At 39.0% G+C, this 20,203-nt stretch overlaps 1 protein-coding gene across 1 annotated transcript in view; it reads right to left on the bottom strand.

The window, feature by feature from the left end:
• Positions 1-9,046: 9,046 nt before the first annotated feature.
• CNTNAP5 (contactin associated protein family member 5) overlaps positions 9,047-20,203 on the bottom strand; it is a 1,042,386-nt gene continuing 1,031,229 nt past the window's right edge. The window contains exons 23-24 of the mRNA XM_061440248.1: positions 18,714-18,785; positions 9,047-16,185 (exon numbers count right to left, since the gene is read on the bottom strand). Coding sequence (XP_061296232.1) covers positions 15,989-16,185; positions 18,714-18,785 — 269 coding nt within the window. The 3' untranslated portion in view covers positions 9,047-15,988. The remainder of the gene's footprint in view (positions 16,186-18,713; positions 18,786-20,203) is intronic.

The raw sequence follows: 20,203 nt of genomic DNA, 5'->3' as shown, positions 1-20,203 counted from the left end.
AGAATGTCTTTTGAGATAGAATTGATCAAAGACTTCTTGGAAATAAGACAGATGGCTGTTATTGTTTCCATCTTGTTTCTATATTCTTGTACATTTTCACTGAAATAAATTAAACTGATCTAGGGAGATTTGTTCTTTTCAAAACCTTGTGTTCTAAAACCATAACATCTCATGCTACTTTAGGTTATCCACAATGGGTTATTTGATGGTTTGCTGGCTTCTTTTCCTTTTTCATGTTTTATTTCTGACTGGCCTGTAATTTTTTATAATGTTTTTTCTCCTCTTAAGGACAGGTACCTAGGTTAAAATGCCGGGGATCATGGCCAAGACAATTGAAAGTCTGAAGGGCATGACATTGAATCCTGATTTAAATAGACACTGTTCATGGCTCTTTTTTATCTTTCAACACTGCGATTTGACCTTGCAACAAAACTGACAATTATTCTACTAAAAACATTCACATCCAGTCTCTTTTTTCAAACTGAAAGGTGAGTAAGTCATACGAACTCCAGGATTTTTATGGTTTTTTATTTAAGAGCTTTTTTTTTTTTCCCGAAAGGACACAAAACGTGTGTAAATTTTCACAAGCCACCCCCTCTTTTTTGGGGGGTTTTGATTAGCATTGTCTTGCTAGCTTTAGTCTTCCTATATTTAATCCTTAAATAGCCTTTCAATTGCTTTCTGCTTAACTATTTAGTTTATGGTGCCTATTTCATTTCCAAAATAGAGATTTGGGCTTATTGAATTTGAGCCACCATATCTGAACCATTATTTTAGGAGCTTCAGACATGGTCCCCAACTTGAGTAATCCAGTCACCCAAAGCCCTGTCATTTCTCACTAGGAACTTAGAGAATCAGTATCTTACTACAGGTTTGGAAACTTAAAATTGGCCTATTGAGTCTTCTTATACATTGACATCATCTATGCCAAGCAAACAAAACAATATTTTTTTCTCCTCAATAATTATTTTCTTTAAAGTGACTTGGCCTAATTAACTTGATCATACAATTAAATGTAACAGCCACTCATACCCTGTGGCATTTGCAAAAGTTTCTAACTTCTTTTGGCTCTCCCAAACCAAACTAGCAAGATTACAACAAAGAAGAGAATTTGTCATCATTCACATCTATATAAACTTTATGGATAACAAGTATCTTCATATTCCCAGCCTCTTCTTTTTCTAAAATTTTATTTTCATAGCAACTCTTTGAGGTAAACAGGAAACTGAGGTCAACCAGCTCATGCTAATCAAAGTTGTGGTCCAAAGGGACCCTCTGTTTTAACCCCTTGTCATTAAACTCACTAAAGAGCAGTCTTGATCTCTTTTGAATTCCATATCCCTCAGTTGAGTTCAGTCACTCAGTCATGTCTAACTCTTTGCGACCCCATGAACTGCAACACACTAGGCTTCCCTGTCCATAACCAACTCCTGGAGCTTGCTCAAACTCATGTCCATCAAGTTGGTGATGCCATCCAAACATCTCATCCTCTGTCATCCTCTTCTCCTTCTCTGAGAGTATTCAGAATTTCAATCTTATTTTCTATGTTTGTGTGCACATTTTAATGATATTGGGTGAAAGAAAAAGAGCAAATATTTTATATCTCCACTTCTCACACTAACAGAGGCTGGACTTTAAATTCAGTGAGTAATTTGTTTAATTAAGGAGTTAGCAAACTATGACCTGGAAGTCAAATCTGGCCAACTGCCTATTTTTGTACAGCCTGTGAATGGAGCATGATTTTCCACATTTTTAAGTGGTTGAAAAAAAATCAAAAGTAGACATGTTTTTAGTTTCAAGTCATGTGAAAATTCTATGTCGTTTAAATTTCAGTCTCTAGGCATAAAGCTCTATTGGAACATGCTCACTTCTTTCCATAGTGCCCGCAGCTGCTTTCACACCATAAGGGCATAGTTGAGTAGTTGTACCAGAAACTGGTCCTCAAATCCTAAAATATTTACTGTCTGGCTTGACTGTTTAATTGATGGATATTTTTTCCCCACTATAGGCTTGCAGATGTAATATTAATTAATATTTGTATTGCTTTATGTAGTTTAAAAAATGCTTTCGCATTTCTTATTTTATTAATTTTTCATAACAACTCAGTAAACATTCCATACTCATCTGAAAAATTAGACATGCAAAGCTGAAAGTACTGATTCAACTCTCCCTGGTATATATAGCCAGAAAGGAGAGAGTTAGGACAGGTTGGGAATCGTCTGACATCAAATCCAACTTAACACTTGGTTGGACATGATATAACCTAAATATTACATAAAACCATTTCACTTTTACACATCTCTTGTTTTGCCACTTTTGCTTTCCTTACCCCTATGAAACTCTGATGTGACAGGTCATTTTTACATCTTTGCTGAGTTGCCTGTCATATTTGAATAACAACTATTTAACTTTGTCCTAAGCCATATTGAGCTATGTACAATTTCCTGAATTGGTATACTTGTTCTTGCCTTGGTGCCTTCTTTCAAATGCTATTTCATTTTTAATTAATTAATTAATTTACTTGGGTGCTTCAGGTCTTAGTTGCAGTACATAGGATCTTCCTTGCAACATGTGGGATATTTCATTCCAGACGTGGATTCTCAAGTAGGCTTCTCCAGTTGTGGCATACAGGTTTCATCGCTCTATGGCATGTAGGATCTTAGCTCCCCAAGCAAGGCTCAAATTGGCAATCCCAGCATTGAAGGTGGATTTTTAAGCACTGGACCACCAGGTAAGTCCCTCTCTTATTTTAAACCTAAATTTTAATCTTTCTCTAGATCTTCGAGACACCAATGAAACAACACTCACTTTGGTCAAATGCATGGTCCCTTATCATTTTTGCTGCTCAGAATTCTGGGCCATTCATGGTAGCACCTGCTTTACAGCTTGTCCTCTACCTGATGGCTTCCCCAATTAGACCTAAGGGCCTCTGCTAGAAGAGATCATGTCTTATTATGTGATTACTCCCATAATCTCACTTGAAATCCTCATCAAAAGAACTCACCACTGTTTGATGAATGAATGAGTTAATGAATAAATGAGAGTGGAAACAAATGGTTAGCCTCAGATAATATACAATGGTGGTGGTATTATATATACCTTATGATATTAACACTATGAAGGTATCTTACAAATCCTAAAGGGTAACAGATTTAAAAGATGTGTTTTCATATAAGGTAAAACACTGAAGAACCTACATATACATTGACATTTTGATCCCTGTATGTTTGACTTCTTGCAATTTGGTTTGTGTTTGCTTATTTTGTAAAATTTAAATCGAGAAGGCATAAATAGGGAATTCAACATCTAGCACGCTGCAGGTTCTTAATTAACACCACATACCATTCACAAGTGTAGGTTTATTGACTCCTTCATAGATCCAAAGGCCGGACCCACCGGAATTGGAGCATACTATTACATGAGAGTACCACTTGTATGCCATGATGGGTAACGCCATTGATGAAAGATCTCTGTTTGATTATTGAGAGGGAGCATTTGAGGTTTACTTGGTTGAAAACTTACATGCTTCAAAATGTTTCCTATTGGCCCCAGTCTCAGGTTAGTATTATTCTTCCTAAAGAGAACATGTCTTTTTAGGTATCCACAAAGAAAATATCAGCTACACTGCCCATGTCACCATTCATAAGGCATTGGCCTTGAGAGTAGTTGCATCATAGAGTGATTTTTCCAGGTACAAAATGATTCCTCAGTGCTAAATCACGCTCTACTGACATCTCGGTTTCACTGTTGATTAAATAGAAATTCTTCAAGCTTGAGAAAGCCTGACTTTGGTATTTATGACTTCTAACAGCTCTCTTGGAGAAGACTCTTGAGAGTCCCTTGGATTGCAAGGAGATCAAACCAGTCAATCCTAAAGGAAATCAACTCTGACTGTTCATTGGAAGGACTGATGCTGAGGCTGAAGCTCCCATAGTTTGGGAAGGTTGACTCATTAGAAAAGACCCTGATGCTGGGAGAGATTGAAGACAGAAGGAGAAGGGGGTGACAGAAGGTGAGATGGTTGGATGGCATCAACGACTCAATGGACATGAGTTTGAGCAAGCTGCAGGAGATAGTGAAGGACAGGGAAGCCTGGCATGCTGCAATACATAGGATCACAAATAGTTGGACATGACTGAACGAATGAACAACAGCAAGAACTCTCTTTGTGTGTGTGTGTGTGTGTGTGTGTGTGCCAGGTGCTCAGTCATGTCTGACTCTTTGCAACCCCATGGACTGTAACCCTCCAGGCTCCTCTGTGCATAGAATTTTCCAAGCAAGAATACTGGAGCGTGTTGTCATGCCCTACTCCAGAGGAGCTTCCCAACCCAGGGTTGAACTCATGTCTCTTGCATCTCCTACATTGGCAGGTGGATTCTTTACCACTGAACCACCTAGGAAGCAACAACTCTCTTTACCATCTATTTATCTTTTTAGCTGTAGGTCTTCCTCTAGTGTCACTGAGCAGTAGAAGTCAGGAACAGAGTAGATGCACCAGCCCCCAAATATATTACTTGAATTAGTTCAAACAGCAGCTGGGTATAGGGTATAGGTAGGTATGATTTAAGGCCAAAGCATTTTAAATCTTTATTCCTTTTTACTCATATATATATTAATTTTTATGTTCTCTTCCCTTATGGTTTATCCCAGGATATTGAATATAGATCCCTGTACTACACAGTGGGACCTCATTTTCCATCCATGGATATAATACTTTGCATCTACTCACTCCAAACTCCCAGTCCATCCCTCCCTCACACCCCTCCCCATTGGCAATCACAAGTCTGCTCTCTATGTCTGTAAGTCTGTTTCTGTTTTGTAAATCAACCATACTTCACTAAAAGTAAATTTAAAAAGGATAAATTTCTACTCCTTCATTAACTATCTATGTGATTCTGTGAAATAGACATTAATATTCCTATTTTCCAAATGAGAAACTAAGACTCAGATAGGGTAAGAGGTTTGTCTTAAAGTGATATAGATAACAGACCAGGCATGGAATCCAAGTATTTGTGACAGAAAAAACTATGCAGTTCTTTTAGCAAATTAATTTTCTCATGTTGGATATTTTTATATGCACAGTGAAAAAAACAACATCTCTCTTGTAGTTTTAGTGTGACAATAAGAAGGAAAGTGTTGCATAAAGTACTCAGCATGGACTTCCCTGGTGTTCCAGAGGTTAAGACTCTGAACTTGCACTTCAGAGGGTATGGTTGGATCCCTGGTCAGGAAAGTTCCACATGCTCCGGGGTTTGGCCAAGGGAAAAAAAAAAAAAAAATCCAACTCAACTATTAAGACTCCCTCATCAAGAAATTAATAAATAGTTTCTTTAATAAAATAAAAATAAAATAAAATAAGCTACTTGACCTACAATAGGTCCACAACCACTGGCAAGGTAATTATTTTATTTTTGCATTATTACTGCATGAGTATATTTGACTCATGCCAATCCTCCTCATAAAGCCCATAGCTCTTAAATGAGAGCTTTGCACACAACAAAGAGCCCTGGCAACCAAGGACAAATTGTCACACTTTCCAAACCAAAGTGTCAGGGCAGCGAGAGCCTCCATGTTGGCCTTTTGCCAGGGAGTATCTTCATGTGCTCTGGGGTGGTGGCATTTATCCTTTCAGTGAAAGAGATGCTCTAAGGCAGCCTTTAATTATCCAAGACCTAGTTGAACAGTTGGGGCTCTCAGAGTACTCAGTTGAACTGGATTTGCCTTCTCAAATGGCGCTGTCACTAGCACTCCTGTGTCCTCCCCACGGATGGATTTCGTTTTCTAGGCTCAGCTTTCAGCAGCCCCCAGGTGTTGGTGTCAAAACTCCTTCCTCTACAGTTAGCGTGCCTTCAAAGTGCTTTTAGCCTGGCTCAGATGTGCAGATTCTGGGAGATCATTTGCCTGATCAAATTTGAGGCCATTGGGAATTTAAAGGTGTCATGAAAAATAAAATAGATTCATATATAATTTAAACATTTGCTATTAAAAATATGATGAGGGTCTCCCACACACACTTATTATATGTCTGTTTGGACTGAGAATCATTTTTCCTCTACAGACTTAAACCAAATACAGATATGAAGGCATGAACAGGAGGTTAAGATTAACAGAGTCCTTCATTACTTCTTGTACCTCTGATTATGTGACGTGAGGAGAAAGCAGAATCCCAAAAAGATATTTGGAAAACTGATATATATTTTAAGTACAAGCACATTGCTTTAAAATCTGTTGAGTGATGAGGCTCTGAACCTCGAAAATGATAAAGGGCTTATCTATTTACTGTCTTTCAGCTACTAATTAGAAGAGTTGGTATTTGAAGGCATGATTGTCTGGCCAAATTCTCTAATCAGTTCCTCTGATAGCAAAAAGTATTGTCAAAGTTTAAGATACCTGACTCATTTCAGTATTTAGAATTGTGGACTCTCTTTTGGGCAGGTTGGGCCTCTCCAAAACATTGATGGTGGAGCTACAACTAGAATTCAAGACCTCTTCCTGGTCTTGTCTTGTCCACTTACAAATGACGTCTGAGCCCTCTTAAGAAGCAAAGCAGCACTGCCTTGTCTGTGCCTCCTTGTATTAAATTCTAGGTTATACGTGTTATTTTTTTCTACACAATAGGAGGTGGTAGGGTGATAATGATAGGGAAATTTTATGGAGGGCTCTGAAGATGATGGACCTGGCTACTTGGTTTGCATGTATTGTTTCATTTACTCCTAAAGATCTTTAAAGATTTTTGTTTTATTTTCCAATTTAAATATGAAAAAAGTAAGGATTATGGTGGGTCATTTAAGACACAAAACTAGAGAATGGATATTTTGTGATTTGAACCCCAGTGTGCCTGGTCCAGGTCTTCCCAGGTAGCACTAGTGGAAAAGAACCTGCCTGCCAATACAGGAGACATAGGAGACATAAGAGTCATGGGTTCAGTTCCTGCTTTGGGAAGATCCCCTGGAGGAGGGCATGGCAACCCACTCCAGTATTCTGGCCTGGAGAATCTCATGGACAGAGAAGTCTGGCAGACTATAGTCCATAGAGTCACAAAGAGTCAGACATGACTGAAGCTACTTAGCATGCACACATGCATGTGCCTAGTCCAAGTCCATGTATGTCCATACTCCTGGATTCCTTTAAGCCTTGGTCCTTGCCATCCCCTACCTTCTCTGTGGTGTCAGATGACTCCAAGCAGAATTTCCTTCCCATGTCTTTTTCAAGTGGCTCTGAAAAGGGTCTTGGATACCTTTTCTTGCTAAATATGTATTCTCATCTCACTTAGTTTCTCAACAGAGTTGAAGGACTGTCCATTTCTCCTTGATTAAGCACTTTGTTTTCTGGAACCCAGCTTACTCATCTGTTTTTCTTCCTCCCTCCATGTCTGGCCCTTGGTTCTCTGACAGATCACTCTTCCACTGTCAAAAATGTTCTAGTTATACTCACACTCTATACTATCTTAATTGGTCTCTCTCTCTCTCTCTCTCTCACACACACACACACACACACACACATATATGTATATGTCTATATCTATACATGTATATGCTTCCCTGGTGGCCTGGTGGTAAAGAATCCTCCTGCCAATGCAGGAGACAAGGGATTGATTCCTGGGTGGGGCAGACTCCTTGGAATAGGAAATGATAACCTTTTCCAGATTCTTGCCTAGGAAATCCTATGGTCAGAGGAGCCTGGTGGGGTCACAAAAGGTCCATGAGGTCGCAAAAGAGTAGGACACAACTTAGCCACTAAAGAACAACAATAGATACATATAGGTATACATATATCTTCCACATGTCTCTCTGAACCAGACCTCACTCCTGAACTGCAGACGTATATATCCAGATACGTGCTCTGAATCCACAATCTATTACCTAGTTGGAATCTCAATCTTCACAAAATCCCAAGCTGGATTTTTTATCCACTTTTTCCACTTCACAGCCCACACTCCTCTAAAACATAACTATTTGCTCCCACCCATTCAGTCACTTAAGCCCCAAATTCTCATCTTTCTAGATTCTTTGTTTCCCTCATGCTTTCTCTTTAATCTGTCAGCGAGCCCTATTGGTCGTGTTTGGACACAGCTTTATTACAACTTCCCCTATGACAGCCCTGGTCCCAGACACCATACCCTACTACAGGCTTCTGAAGTGCATCCCAACTATTCTCTGCCTTTTCTTTTGTTTCCAAGGTCCACTCTCCACTGTGCAGTTTGATGAGTTTTTAAAAGTTAAATGTGAGTCTGCTTCATTGACAGGCTCATTTGTGCCATATTTTGGATTCCATATATAAGGGATAACATACAGGGTCCTACTGTAGAGCACATGGAGCTATATTCAATATCCTGTGATAAAGCATCATGAAAAAGAATATTAAAAATAATGTGTATATTATGCAAAACTGAATTGCTTTGCTGTATAGCAGAAATGAACAGAGAATTATAAATTAACTACTTCAATAAAATAAATAAATTAAAAAAGAAAGCTAAATCTGATGTTGTCATGATTCTGTTCTGTTGAAAAACCATGTCAGTTTTCAATTTATGTTTGTTGGCTCCATACATAGAAATCTTAATAAACACTCAATGAAGTGAATTCCATTTCATGACAATGCATACTTAGTGTCTCAAACATATGGAATTAAGACTGTCTCTGATAAAAAGGGATAGCCAAGGAGAGGTATGGGGGATGGCTTCTGTGAGTGAGTGGGTGCTGAGGAAGGTTTAGGAGAGCACCCATCCCAGATTTCATGTGCATCCCTGAAACCAGAGTGACTCCTGAGCCTTGAACTTGACTTCTAATGAAGTGAGCTTGGTCTTGTATACATCTGAGCCAGTATAAACCACTGAGCTCTCAGAGAGCCCACAGCAGCACTTTTAGGCCTGGTAAAATCAATAAACCCAGGGAGTGTGAGGTTCATGTTTCTGCAGCAACCCCACAGGTCATGTTGTCTGGGAGTTAATGGTCTAAGGAATGAGAATGGGTGTTAAGGGATTAATTGTTTGACTCTTCATTAACCCAAGAAAACACAGTGAGACACATTTGTCTTCCACACAAAATCATACAAAATTCTCTCTTTATTAAATATACATTATTTACAGTGTAAGTCTTTCTTCTGTACAACAGGAACCATAGAAAACAAAGAAATCTAAGGCTAACTTTTATTTTTTTTTCCCCATACAGTGTATTAAGACATGTTACATGGTCTACAAAACTGACTTGAAATGAGGCAACATCACTTGGGATTCTGTTTCAGGAACAAATATGGGAAGGTCAAAAGGAAAAGCTAGACTCCAGAAGATCTACATAGAGAGGTGACCTGTTTTGTGCTTTTGCCATTATAAGTATCTGACATATATATTTTTGAAGAAGAGGTTATTTTGTATTTTAACATTTCCTTGTTAAAAATAATTTCCCTGCTCTTTCCCATTCTTCAAGAAGGAGGACCACTCTATGCCAGAACAAAACTGATTTTCCATCTGAAGTGGACATTGTAATATTGCGTAACAAGGATCCGCAAACTATAGCCCATGAACCGAATCTGATATGTTGCCTATTCTTGAAAACAAAGTTTTACTGGAACATAGCCATGACTCTTTGTCCATGTTTGGCCCACTTCCTACTACAACAGGAAAGATGAGCAACCGCAATGGAGACTGGCTGTCCTATAAAGGCTAAAGTACTGACTATCTGGCCCTATGCAGTAAACGTTTGCTAGTTCCTTACCTAGCATATCCTGGAGACTTATCTGTGGTTCCTCCTCAGCCTGCATTTCAATTTCCAGTGACACCTCCAGTAGATTGAGGGGAGTGACAGCCCAAAGTGGCACAGCATATCAGGAGACCTGTCAACTACCAGATTCAGAAGGAAAGCATTCTTGATGTTGGACCTCACTAAATACAAAGTCCCTCTTGCCTTATAAGCACACTGTTGTAAGCAAGGTTTGGTATTTTTGCATTAGTATTTAAGGCAGGGCAAGGTTACACAGATTGACACTGCCATTCAGAGAGAAGAGACTATAATTCCTGTGGAGACTGGGGGATGATGTTGGCTATAATTAGGATGTCTGACTAGGCAGAAGCTCATTAATACTATTCCTTAAGGTTTACTGAAAATTCTATCTATGGGGAGGCTTTCCAAAGAGTCTGCAGGGCAATACAACAGTCTATTTCATCTGGTTTTCGTGTCCCCTGAGGCTACTTCTGGCATTGGAGGCATGGAAGAATATGGTGTTGAGGAAAATTAAGACTAGGATTTAATCACTAAAACAACTAGCTTCACCTTTGATTGTGACCTAAGACAACCCTCTTAATTTGTCCTGCTGTTTTTGCAAAAGTTCCCCTGTATAACTGGGGATGATTGAAGAAAGCAGTGTTCCCAGATAGTGTTGGGTGATAGGTCCCTGAAAGTATTCACTGTCAGGTATGGGGAGTAGCACATCTCATCATCATTCTGCCATGTCCACGCATGGCTGGACCAATAAGGGGGAGAGGAAGATCCCAAGGCTGATTTCAGGTCCTCGGGGCTTCTACCCATGGGGAATGCTGATTCAGGGTAGTGGGCCTAAGGAGCTTCCTCATAGTTCCTCTAACTGTTCAATCTGGGCAGATTAGATCATTGTGGTGATAGCTCTAAAGCATCCTAGAAAAATCCCAATGAAATACTAATCTAGAAAAAAAAAAATGTGGTTGTTGTACTGGGAAGAGACAAAAATATTGTGCCAAGTTAAGTAAAGAATCCCTCATGCAAACCCCATGATATTGCCTCTTTCCCTAATGGGTAAAGTGAAGATCCAAATGCACTAAAGAGATTCCAGAATTAAAAGCCAGGAAAGTGGGAAGAGCTGCCACCAGTGAGGCTCTCTGGAAGCAGCAACCTTCTGTGGGAAAGTCATCAGTTGTTACCAAGTTTATGCCACCTGTTCTCTCTTTCTCCTCATCCTGTTCCCACCAAGTGTGGTCAAAACACCCAAACCACTTTTGCTTTAATCTTTGCTCATGTCTGTTCTACTGCTTTGTAGACTATAAACGTTACAAAAGACAGACAACTCACTTACAAAGTATAGTAGTTCACTAAAAAAAATGTGCTTTTCTGTTCTCCCTCAGAGTACCTTAGTGCAAAGTAGACAAAAGTTACTCAAAAGCAGAAAAAAGAGTTAAATATGAAAACCTCCTCTGAAAGTTTCAAATAACTGTTGACTCAAAAGAAAATGTGTTTCTTCTTATCAAACAGAGATGTATGGAGGATGTCATAGAGGAAGCCTGTATATCAGCCCTATTTTGACAAAGAGATTGTGTAGGTATGTGTTTGTGATTTTTTTTTTCCCTTTAAGAGGTTTGAATATTTGGAATTTGTGAAGCAGAAATAAAAATGAAAGACAAGCAAAATCTGCAAATTAGATGACTTAACAAGTAAGAGTGTGGGTGAGGAAATGGAGGGTGGGTAAGAAAGACTCAAGAACAGAATAGAAATAATTCAATCACACTTTGTGTGTGTTTTTAAGAAAACACTTTCAAACTGCATGAGAGACATGAAACAGCACTCAGTTGTCTTCCAAGTATTCTGAAAATTTTGAGTTTGATGGAATCTTCTTCCTTTAACCATCTCTGCATTGTCAGGAACAAGGAAGCCTCTTTATTGATTGGTCTATTTGGGACTTCTAGGACAAAGGAGGATTAAGTATGCCTCAGCCTTCAGGTTAAGAGCTATACACTGTGTCTCAGATTTCCTTTGGCAAGCTCAGGCTACAATATGGTTTTGATGGATTGTATCCTTGTAGAAATTCAAAAGATGCCAGTTATTGGTGAACAAGCTGTCAAGACATTTTATAGGAAAGAACTCAAGGGCCTGATTCCTATCTCTATAAGGGTCTTGGAGTCTCCCGGGGTAGCTCTTGTAACTGAATGAGCTTCTTGCAGAGACGAGAAATGTGTGATTTTTTCCAGAATTGGAAAAATCCCCCCAGAGCACAGATATGAGACTTCATTTAGATGGATGACACCTTTGAGTCAATGAGTTACTCAAAGCAGTGCTTCATCCAGTTCTTTGAGATCTTCCTAAACTGAGTCAATATGGTTCAGTAGGATGCAGTAGGGTTTTAGGAGAAGCTAGAGTAGGACAAAAATGCCTTAAGGAAAATCTGGAAGAACAAGGGCATGCAATAGGTCATGAATAAATTTCATAAAAGAACTGGGAAATGAAGAGGGGGAAAATGGAGATTGTTGTTTCCTACCCCAGATAGGGTCCCTGTGTGATCACTGAGGTCTGACCTTTAGAAGGAGGGCTTTCAGAATCCCCTACCCAGAGTTAAAACAAGAACGGAGAGAATACAGCTTCCCCAGAAGTACTCTAGAGATGGAGATCATTTATTCTTGTCCCTACAGAGTCAATCCATCTCCCTCCAGAGAAATATACCTGCAGAGATTGATACTTGCTTTAAGAAAGGAACACAAAGCAGCTTATTGAAGGCAGAAGTAATAAACAAGAAGAAATATATAGAAATATTTTCCAGAAAGTACCTGTTTCTTTCAGTCTCCAGCAAGTCTATGACAACAATACATGCCTCCCCTGCCAGATTTTGGCTTTCCAAGGGCAAGAACAAGGTGCAGTATATGTTAATATACTCAATATCCAACACAGCCCTTAGAGTATTGGGTAATAATTACTCCATGAATGAAGTACAGACCAGTTTTCTTCTTTTGTTCTGATCCTGCTCCTGCTACCCTGTAGTGGGCAATAGTCTAACAAAAGAAGGAAGTCAGGTTAGTACCATCTCTGTTATTACTCAAGGGCATAAAAACTGTTTTGAAAAAATCAGCCCTAGGATCCTTAAAATAAATATTACATTTGCAGTTCAGAGTAGAGAATAAGTGAAGCTTTTCTTAAAAAATATATCTAGAGAAGTGACAAATGTCTAACTCTCTAGACAAATTCTCCTATAAACCATAGCATTCAAACCTATGCACATAAGGAATGATGCAGCATTAAATATGTTTACGGTAAGCAAACACACCGCTGCTTACATAAATAGATTTGTTTGGTGGGAATTATATAATTGAAATGGCCCCCTTAAAATGTGAAATTTCACAGGTGTTTTTGGTTTTCCTATAAAGCACATTCTATGAAATACTTTGGTAAACAGCAATTACCAAAGAGAGTTAAAGTATAGGATTATGGCGATCCAACTGGCCAACGTGTGCAGTCAGGAAACTCAAAGCAGAAAACTGTGGTTAAGGAGGCATCAGAATGCTTTCAAAGACTTTTGCTTTATATTATAATTGTTCAAGGATTGAAACATACAAATCAACAGTTGCACAAAACTCCATGGATTTTGGTACCAATGAGGAAATATAGGCAGAGTTCACACTTCTTTGTCACTGAAAAGTGTGTTTTCCTTTGGAAGGAGCAGCATGCTTGCTTTCCATATACATCTAGTGAAAGTTAGTGTTCTCTGGGGTTATGAAATATTCCAACCCTGTAAAAATAAGTTTTATTTAGCCCTGAGACTCTGCTTATAAGAGTGATGTGCTGATTGCACTGTCTTGGCATTCGTCATTAAGTCTGTGATACGTAGTATGTATGGATAGATAGTCTACAGATATGGGGAGGTTTGCTGGTAGATTCTGTAGTGGAGATGTGGCAAGGATGGAGTTTCCCAAAGTTTTCACCCTACAGAACTACCCACAAGCATAAGTAGATGAGAAAAACGAATACTCCAAATCGGCCTCTGTTAGTCCTCCATTTCTTTTATCTGTACTATGTCAGCAAAATGTAGTCCCTACTTCTCAGAGACTTGAATAACGAGCAGTTCCAGTTTTATTACTCAACCTTCTTTTTCTTTCCATTTCATTATTGGAGATGCTTCAGGCTAAACCCACTGCACTACATGATGACTTTTATTTCAGGGGACAGAGGACGATGTCGCCAAGCAAAAGGCTGATTTATAAAGTCTTTTTATGGAAATAGAAAATCCAAAAGTGAACATTGGAAGTAGGAGAGAACAGGGCAGGAGGAAACAATATTTTAAGATCTTTCCTGTTATGAATGGATCATTCATCTTATTAAAGTAAGAAGGGGAAAAAAAAAAGCCCTTGTTAGAATTACTTTAAAATAAATTTGCTAGCAAAAGGATATAATGGAAATGATTAAGTAAGAATCCACATAAAATTTTTAAAAGAGAGTATGTCTTTAGAACACCTACTATTTGAGAGATATGATTGCAAACCAAATCCTTTCCCCATGTTCTTTGACATTGAAAGCCTGAAATAGACCTGAAATGGGGTGAAGCTGAGGAGCCCCTCATTGTGAGCCTCATCATGCAGGAAAGTGTTAAAACAGTCAGAGGTGACAGACACAAAAAGGGAAAGATGGAATTCAAATTGAGTCTGTCTGGTAAAGAGAATCAGCAAGTACTTTCCACATCTGTGGCTCATTCTGTTTGCATTCCCAGCATACTAGAACATTTATATAGTTTTCCCCTTATCTTTTTCCTGAAGATGGCCCAGAGGCAAAGAGTGAGGAATGTTCCTATAGCAAAACCACCAGGATTCTTACCACCACTTCGAGGATGAGCCCAATGATGTTGTTTCTTGAAGAAATGATGATGTTTCTCGGCTGTTTTGGTACCAAAATGATGCATACCCTGAAACATGTCACTGCCTCATCTGGGAGTTTATGCCTATAGAAGGAAGCATGTGGGGACCTTTATATACATAGGATGCAGCAGACTTGAAAATAGGATGTGCTGTAGAACCTAAGGGCTCCTCTAAAATTATGAAAAGCAGTGGTAGCTTCCTGGAGCTAGTCAGAAAGCTTCATATGTCAGTTCATCCTAAACCTCCTAGAAAAAAATGGCTCAGTGGCAGACGTGGGTTATTTGTCTATTCTAAAATGTGAAACTTGTGTTTACGCTTTTCACCAGATCTTTAGTGAGGGGATGGAAGGAAAAAAATCTGTTTGGCATTTCTTTGCTTTCATGCAGTTTTTGTTTGTTGTTTGTTTGCTTTGCTTTTTGTTTTTGTCTTGTTTTTATTTTTCTTTAAAGCTGAGTTGAGATGATTTAAGCTCTTTCACAGAACCAAATACTATTTTAGACTTTGAGTTGCTTTTTGATGCAATAACTGATATATATATATATATATATATATATATATATATCAGTATAATAATCTCAGGAATAACCTAGCTAATATTTCTTACAAAATTAGAAGAGGCATTTTCGAAGTTATAGAACATCTACTTCCTAGCAGCTGTCTTTTTACCTCCTAGTTTCAAGCGACTATTTTCCATGCTTCCCCTAGGTTTAAGCTATTGTGTGCTGTTCTAAAGTGTCAGCCCCAGGAGACAGGAGAGAGTGGTAAGAAAGGAACACAGTAATAGCTTATGACTATCAGGAGTCCTATTTTTGAAAATACTCAGGGGATAAGAGAGTGAACAATGATGATGAGTTAGGGCAATGGGCTTCCTATAGTAAGGAAAATTAACACACAACAAACCTCTCTTTTTCCTTTTAAAGTGCCACTGACACAAACCAGGCCCTAGCATCTTCCTTTTTGGTACCCTGAGTTCTCTGGTCAGAGTGGACTTGAAGTGGGGGAGGGTGTCGAGGATGATGGTTACATGCCGAAGTCACAGAGCTCAGGTTCAAGGTAAGCCTGCAAGACTGAATAGTTGCAGAACTGAAGGCTGCATCTTAGAAATCAGAAATACAGAACAGAATATGGACATGTGCACACCCATGTGTCTCTTCCTTGTCTAAAGTAGTCAAATCAATCTCTTGAGTGATCATTTTCACCATGATAAGTTTGTTAAAGAGGAAGGCAGTGGTCATAGCTGCCTAGTATTCTGGGCTAGTTTGAGGAGATAGATGCTCTGGTGAATGCAGGTATGTCCCCAAAATAAAAGGGAAACAGAGAAAGATAATGACCAAAATTAAAGTATGGGAGAAAGTGGATAAGGAGAAATCAAAAATAAAAAAGAATATGAGATGACCCTGCAGTTTTTCAGATGAAATATTCCCGCTTACACTCGCTCACTGTGTTTTGTAAATCAATGTCATTTCTAAAGGAACTGTCCAAATTTTCTGGATATTCCTTCTCCTTCATCTGGTTGGTGCGATGTGACTGCTTATGCTGGTAAAGGAAGCGGCTCATGATGCCAATGATCGAGAAGATGATGAATATCACCACTGCTATTACTCCTGTTGAGAAAGAGGGACAAGAGAGAAGGCAATTATCACAGATCATCTGATCAGGAGAAAGAATTTAAAGAAGACAACAAGGTCACTTAGGACAAAGAACCAAACAAAAACAAACAAGCAACAAACTCTGCCATGTGTCCAGAAATAAACACAGGCTAAAATGTTTTCAGACTTCAGTTAGCAAAAAAACCCCTCTTTCAGACTAGTGACGGAGCAAGGCAGTTTATATCAGAGAAGGTTATATTTAACAGACTAAGAATGTCATCAAATAAACATGAAATCAGACTAGAAAATGATCTCTTAATAAATTCCTTCAAGACTTGCCTTCAAGAATATGCCTGAATCACTTTTAATTAGCACACTTCTTTGTCACCTTGCAAATAAGTAAGTATCTTAGAACTATTTCAGCACCCTAGAAAATAATATTTAAGTATCTCACTTCCCGGTACATACACTATGGGTGTAAATTTGTTTGCAATATATGTTTGCTTTACTAAAAATGTCTTATTAATAATGAAATGCTTACTAAACATTCAGGGCATTTTACCCTGCTGCATACTCTGTAAGATGCAGGGTAGTCTGAAGATGGTACCCTTCTGTCTTCCAGAGTCAACTACAATAGCAAATGTCTGCCCTACTGTGTCACATTCTCCCCTACTTTGGATTGATTGTATGTGATTTTACTGGACCTACTTGGCAAGTCATCCTCACTGATCCTAAGGTCTTGACCCTACCTTTGGCAGGAATTCTCTTGAGAAGTGAATAGCAAAGTCAGCAAAGGATGGTAAAAATGTGGATACTGTCAAATTTCTAAAGAGAAAAAGAATCTATAGAAGAAAGAATGTTTCTCAACATTAAAATCTTTGAAAAATATTTATGATATTCAAAGATAAATTCATTCCTAATAAAGTATATTTTCTGCCATTTTCTTATCTAAGTAGAATGACTCTTGAGACAAAATGTTTATTTTAAAAAGTAAGATGGTTTACTTTTTAAAATACTCCTAAACCATGATATAACATTTTCCCCAACTATTTTAGAACAAGGCAAAGTAAAACCAGGTAAGTTAACAAACCTAGAAATAAACTGGGTATAGTGAGTGATACCCAGGAATGGGCTGCAACTTTAAGAGATGAAATACAGAACTGGTTTCTACTTCTTCAGGACATGGAATATTTAGGGTGGGAGGCTGTGAACCCCCATGAATTTTCTTCAGGGGTTGGGGTGAATATCCTGTTCTTAGACTCAAGGAAGCCTATACACTAGTGGGGAAAAGTCAGCAGTCACTAAAGTCTTTTACTACTTGTCAAATGAAAAATTATGTGAAGAGAAATAGGCATCAAATGGTTTCCTATATTTCTTGTTGCAAAACAAAAATCAACTTGGACTTTATTCCTGAAGCAGGAATTCAGGCCAGACATTTGAAGAACTTCGTTAAGGAAACGTGTGTATGTGTATGTGTATGTGTGTGTGTGTGTCTTCCTCACAATCTTATTGTAATTATGCACCTCTGTGCTCCCCTTGCCAGTTGTGCTGCCTTCCTTAAAACACCACTCACTGGTTCTGTTGTTACCTGTTTACCTACCCCATCCCACCTGACCCCAGCCAAGCTGTGAGTTCTTACAGGGCAGCATCCATGTTTTTTGTCATTCTACTTCTATACTTAGTGCTGGTCCTGACCCGTAATGGGGCTCATTCCATAGATGTTAAATAAATGGTTACTGTTGATTTTTAAGAGCAAACTCCATCTGGTGTAGAACAGCTCATCCAGCCTGCCAGAAGGCAGAGATAGGGGCACTGTGAGGACCCTGGTTCTCAGATGGAAATGAATTCAGTCTCTCACAGGCATCTTCCATTAAACAAGGTTTGGGAGTCATTCTGTGTTGCAAGGCCCAGATGGACAAATCAAGCTCCCAGAGGTAGCAGCCAAGCTGAGGAAGAATACAAAGTGGAGAAACCAAGAGGCAGGGAGAAAATGGAGAAGTAAGGGAGGAGAAGGGAAGGCAGGGTTCACAGCAGAGCAGACAAGATCTGCCTCTGTAACCATATGTGTTGCTGGATTGGAAACTACAGTCCTGTGGGCTTCACCCTGCTCATTTGATCCACTTGGTGGAGAAAACCCGACAGGATGATGGCTTTGCCCATCTGTTTATGCCAACATGGCTTCTTTCCATATGTAGTTTTATTGGTTTGCTTTGTTTGTGCTTTAGGAAAAATGACAACTGGATGAGATCAACAGGATGCATGCTGCCTGTCTCGAAGTAAATTATCCAGCTGTTGACTCTGTGCTCAGCTGCCTGGTGGTTGAAGGGAAAGAAGATTCCGTGGAGCTGCTGGTACCTGGCCTGGGGGAAGGGTGTCTTCGATCATCAAAGCATTATGACTATTCATGAAAAGGCTCACATTCTTGCAGATCATGCAGGGCTCTGGGTGCTGGATGGCCACAATTGAGGAAGAATTCAGATAATTCCTCCAGACCACAGAATCACTTATGTCTGTTCTGCTTTCAGCCACAAAGCATGGTTTACCTCCAATGATGGCCGAGTCACTTCGCACTGCATTGGTGAGTGGTTCCCGCTCATCTGTCTTCCCAAAAAGATCTGAAAGGAGTAAAAGACACTCAAAGTCCTAGCAGAAGGTCTACAATGTGCAGTTGAGATGATACACCTGTGGGTTAGACCAGGTGATCTCAGAGAGTTAGTAGCTGGCATTTTGGAAGGAACCCAAATAAGCATATACAGAAAAAAAAAAAAAAAAAGAGTATTTGAAGTACTCTGCTTATACCCCATACTTGCATGATTCTGTTAGATTCTATATAAGCTGTAATATAAGGGGTTAAACAAAGTGATGGTGGTATTATGTCTGCTTTATTCTACTGCTTACCTCTCAGCCTACTTTTGATGTCCTTTTCTGCTTTGCTGGACAGTTTCTATACATGACAACACCTTCTTCCCTCAATCACACTTGCCTCTGCTTCAGAGGTTTCTTTAATTACAAGAGATTTATGAGCTCATTGGCAGGAAAGAACAAAAGTGTTGGTGCATTAACACACCCAGAAACCCTCACTAGAGGGTTTTACTAGATGTGCATTAACATATATGTTTTTTGTTTGTTTGTTTGTTAAAGAGCATCAAGTTTGAAGGCACCTAGACCTGGGTTCTAATCTTTGCTCTGACACTTATCAGTCTGGTGACACTGAACTATGTACATTTTAAAACAACAACCTGCAAAGGTATTAAAATGGGTTAATGATCCTAGAGGTATCCATATAGTGCACATAAAATTTTCAGGACTTACAGCACCTATCATTAGTACTGCTCTATCATTTAATTCTCTGAAAATGACTCCAACATGATTATTGTTTTTCCCATTTTCACAGATACCAAAGCTATTAAGTAACCTGCCAAAAGTTCCATAGTCTAGCATTGGAAGATTCAGAACACAAATCAAGCCCAGCCAAGTGTCACATTCACGTACTTTTCTAGGATACATACCTGACTGCTGCCAAGAAAACACCAAGATCAGTAATAAGAAGGTAGCAAAAAAACTCTATGCCCTTTCTTTGCTCATAATTCATAACTTATTTGGCAATTGATGAAGATACCTGACTAAATTAAATCCTAAGAATACTTCTAGACACCTAGGATGATGGTGACTAATAAAGCTAGAAAAGGTATTTCAAGGAGTGGTAAAATAAGAGAAGATATGTGGATGATACTACCATGGGGCTTTCCTATTATTAAGGAAGGTTGGTTCTAATCACATGAATTTTATTAGTTCGAAGACCAGCTTACCTTCCTGTCCTCAAAACTCCTCAATCCTCAGAGCAGTAGCCACTTTAAATAGTAGTGAAAAAATAAATATACCTACATACATATATGGGCTTCCCTGATAGCTCAGTTGGTAAATAATCCACCTGCAATGAAGGAGATCCTGGTTCAATTCCTGGATTGGGAAGATCCACTGGAGAAGGGAAAGGTTACCCACTCCAGTATTCTTGGGCTTCCCTTGTGGCTCA

This window comes from Bos javanicus, chromosome 2 (genome assembly GCF_032452875.1).
Source record: "Bos javanicus breed banteng chromosome 2, ARS-OSU_banteng_1.0, whole genome shotgun sequence".
In the NCBI taxonomy this organism is placed as follows: Eukaryota; Metazoa; Chordata; class Mammalia; order Artiodactyla; family Bovidae; genus Bos; species Bos javanicus.
This window is presented reverse-complemented; position numbering and strand designations above follow the sequence as displayed.